Genomic DNA, 4,061 nt, shown 5'->3' on the forward strand with positions numbered 1-4,061 from the left:
TTCCCATCGAGTTTGCAACTATTCTTTCACTCTTTCCTTTGTCCGCTAATCATTGAACATTCTTTGTGGTACGATTTGACAATCACATCGATAAATACAAAGAGTAATAGTAATGCTATGTGCAATCATAAAATGTTTATCTGAGTAACAAAGGTACCCTCAGTTATGAACGGTTTCCTTGAAATAGAAGCGAACTCATGTCTCAGGGAATGGGTTTACAGGCAGATGTGTTTCGTTTCGCATGCAGATGAAAAATGCATAACATATTGCATACAAGAGTCTTTCCATTTCTCTAATACTTATTACAAGCGTGTGTAATGAGGAAGATCGTGGTACATGGATTATAAGGCTTATGATAGCTAATGATCAGTTCTTCAGTTATATCATAACAGCATTAAGAAAAATAAAATAAAATTGTGAAATATAGATTTTATTTCTTTCCCAAATCGACCAGAAACTTCTCAGAAAACGTCAATATTTTAATTTTTATAGTCGTAATTTTCCACAGCTATAGAAAATAATCCTTTAGGTATCATTAATTCAGCAATATATATGTATATATATATATATATATATATATATATATATATATATATGTATATTTGTATATATATATATATATATATATATATATATATATATATATATATATATATTATATATATATATGTACATATGTATGAACATATAATTACATACAAATATATGAAATACATACATACATACATATACATACATACATATATGTATATATATATATATATGTATATATATATGTATATCTGTATATATATATATATATATATATATATATATATATATATATATATATACATGTATGTCTGTGTGTGTGTTTTTTGTGATATATATATATACATATGCATATACATATATATACACAAAAACACATGTATATACAAATATTTATACTTATATACGTCATATATATATTATGAATATATATATATATATATATATATATATATAAATATATATATATGTGTGTGTGTGTGTGTGTGTGTGTGTGTGTGTGTGTGTGTGTGTGTATGTGTGTGAGTGTGAGTGTGTGTGTGTATTGTGATATATATATATATATATATATATATATATATATATATATATACATACATATATATATAAATATAGATATACATACACATACACACACATTATTGCCGAGGTATTTGATGGGTCAATATGAGGACGACTGATACCACAGTGTAGAACTCTCTAATTTATTGAAAGCGGTCAAAACCTGTAAACAAGTACATTGTCACAATGAATAAAGTACTTAAAGCTGAAGAACAATACAATCACTGGTTCCACCCTGGCAGGTTTTTTACCTGATATGTTCGATCACTTAGATCCCTGAAATTGCTTAATGCCCAAGTGATTCCTTACTCCACCTAATCAAAGGAAAATTTGTAGATCATGCATACATGCATTGCCAAAGACGTTGTTAGTATTGAACATGACATTTTAACTGTGCTCATGTTTTTAGGATTATGGAGATGACTGGTCCGTCTGCCGGAGATTGTAATTTGTTGTAATTTTGTTTGTTTTGACACCTACCGTTATTGGAGGACAGGCTTATCCCCTTGTTTGTTTGTCTGTATGTATATATCTATATATAGGTAGATAGATATTATACATATATACACATATATATGTAATATATATGTGTAAATACACACACACTTACATGCATAATATATATATTTATATATATAAATACTTATGTATGTATATATATGTATATATTCACACACATACACACACATAAATATATATATAAATATATATATATATATATATATATATATATATATATATATATATATATATATATATTCATATATATGTATATGTATATAATATATATATATATATATATATATATATATATATAATTATAGATATTAGAGAGAGAGAGAGAGAGAGAGATAGGCACCAGATATGAGAGAGGGCAAAGACTAATAGAATTCGCTGAAGCTCGATCCCTTAAAATTATGAATATATTCTTCGAAAAGAGACTCGGGAGGAAATGGACATGGAAATCACCATCTGGCATTAAAAATGAAATTGACTTTATAATCACTTATAGGCGCGACATTGTACAACACGTCAGTAGCGACCATAAACTGGTCAGAAGTAGAGTAAAATTACAGCTAAGAAGGGAACGAAATAAGCTCATACAGAAGCCTCTCGTTAATCTAATTAACATTAAGAATAGGGCGATGGAATTCAGTATTAACAACCGAAACAAATACTTAACTCTCGAAGAAGACCTTGACATAGATCGAATGAACGACCAATTCATTGAGATATTAAACGAAGCTGCACTTGAAATAGGGGGTAAAGACGAAAAAAAAGTTCAGTAGAGACATAAAATCTTATGAAACAGCATAGGGAAATGAAAATAACATCAATCAAAGACAAGATAGAATCAGAAGAGCTGACTAAGACGATAAACAAGAAGTAGAAAGAAGGTGTACGCAAACATAACATACAAAAAATAAACGAAGCTCTGCTTGCCGGCACCAGCCTTAAGGCAACAATGATGAGACTCAGAATAGGGAAAAAACCAAGTATGCTTGCCGGCACCAGCCTTAAGGCAAGAATGAGGAAGCTCAGAACAGGGAAAAACCAAGTATGCAGTAAAAAAAAAAAAAAAAAAAAAAAAAAACAATGGAGAGGTGACATACAATAAAAATGAAATTATCAAAGTAATAGCAGACTTCTATCCCGTCTTATACCAATCAAACGATCAACGACATACGGAGACAAACACAACAATTGGAGACGTTCCAAACATTACCGTAGAGGAAGTAAATAGGGCACTAAAAGGCATGAAAGAAGGAAAAACACCAGGTGAAGACGGCATTAGTGTAGATCTTATTCAAGATGCAGGAGATTGCGGCAGTAAAACTGGCCAATCTTTTTAACAGATGTCTAAGCGTCGGTAAAACTCCAAAATCCTGGAAAAACGCAATAATGATTTTAATACACAAAAAAGGGGACATAAAAGACTTATAGAATAACCGACCTATAAGCCTTCTTTCAGTAATCTATAAACTTCACAAAAATCATCACAGCCCGTATCACCGATGCATTAGATTCAAAATAACCCAGGGAACAGGCAAGGTTCCGCAGCGGATTCTCAACGACAGACCATGTCCACACACTAACCCAAATAAAAGAGAGAAACAAACGAAGCTAGGAGGCCCCTGTGTATGGCATTCGTAGATTATGAAAAGGCATTCGATTCGGTACAGATATCTGCAGTACTAGATGCAATTCGTAAACAAGGAGTAGAGGAAATAGAATGCAGATTATTAGAGAATATATCTATAGAGATGGTACAGCGACCACCGAAATGCACTCAGAAACCAATAAAACCAATAAAAAGGAGTATTAGGCAGGGCGACACCATATCACCGAAGCTGTTTACAGCTTGCTTGGAGGAGGTTAGATTAGAAGGAGTTAGATTAGAAGGAGAAAGGGATCAAAATAAGGAATGAGCACTAAAGCAATCTAAGATTTGCAGATGACATGGTTCTTTTCGGCGAGTCAACAGATAAATTATAACAATTACTAAGCGATTTAAATAGGGAAAGTCCAAAGATTAGCCTTAAAATGAACATGAAAAAGACTAAAGTTATGTTCAACAGTAGAACTCCAGTTAAACAAATACAAATACAGGGCGAGATACTAGAACCATTGAACGAGTATGTATACCTAGGGCAACTTATCAAGATGAGTACATCCTGCGAAGCCAAGATAAAGCGGCGAATCAGGCTAGGCTGTAGTGCCTTCGGTACACATAGTAATATATTACGAGGTCGTCTGCCAATATATCTAAAGAGAGAGATTTTTGACCAATGTGTCCTCCCCGTCATGACATATGGGTCAGAAACATTTACTACGACCAAGGCACTCGAGAGGAAATTAGTAAGTGCTCAAAGAGGAATGGAAAGGTTTATGCTAGGGGTTACCTTAAGAGACAAGAAAAGAGCCACATGAATCAGGCAACAAATAAAAGTAGAGGATATGCTCAAGAG

General features: G+C 32.2%; 1 protein-coding gene across 1 annotated transcript in view; it reads left to right on the forward strand.

The window, feature by feature from the left end:
• The window catches only part of LOC147466474 (uncharacterized), a gene marked incomplete at its 3' end in the record, with an annotated part of 2,804 nt that extends 1,268 nt beyond the window's left edge, over positions 1–1,536 (forward strand). The window contains exons 4-5 of the mRNA XM_086535437.1: positions 1,246–1,334; positions 1,502–1,536. Of these exons, the coding sequence (XP_086391563.1) occupies positions 1,246–1,334; positions 1,502–1,536 (124 nt within the window). The remainder of the gene's footprint in view (positions 1–1,245; positions 1,335–1,501) is intronic.
• Between the last annotated feature and the right edge of the window lie 2,525 nt (positions 1,537–4,061).

The sequence above is a fragment of the Penaeus japonicus genome, unplaced genomic scaffold (genome assembly GCF_977035675.1).
Source record: "Penaeus japonicus unplaced genomic scaffold, GWHDUDI00000001_assembly GWHDUDI00000615, whole genome shotgun sequence".
NCBI lineage: Eukaryota > Metazoa > Arthropoda > Malacostraca > Decapoda > Penaeidae > Penaeus > Penaeus japonicus.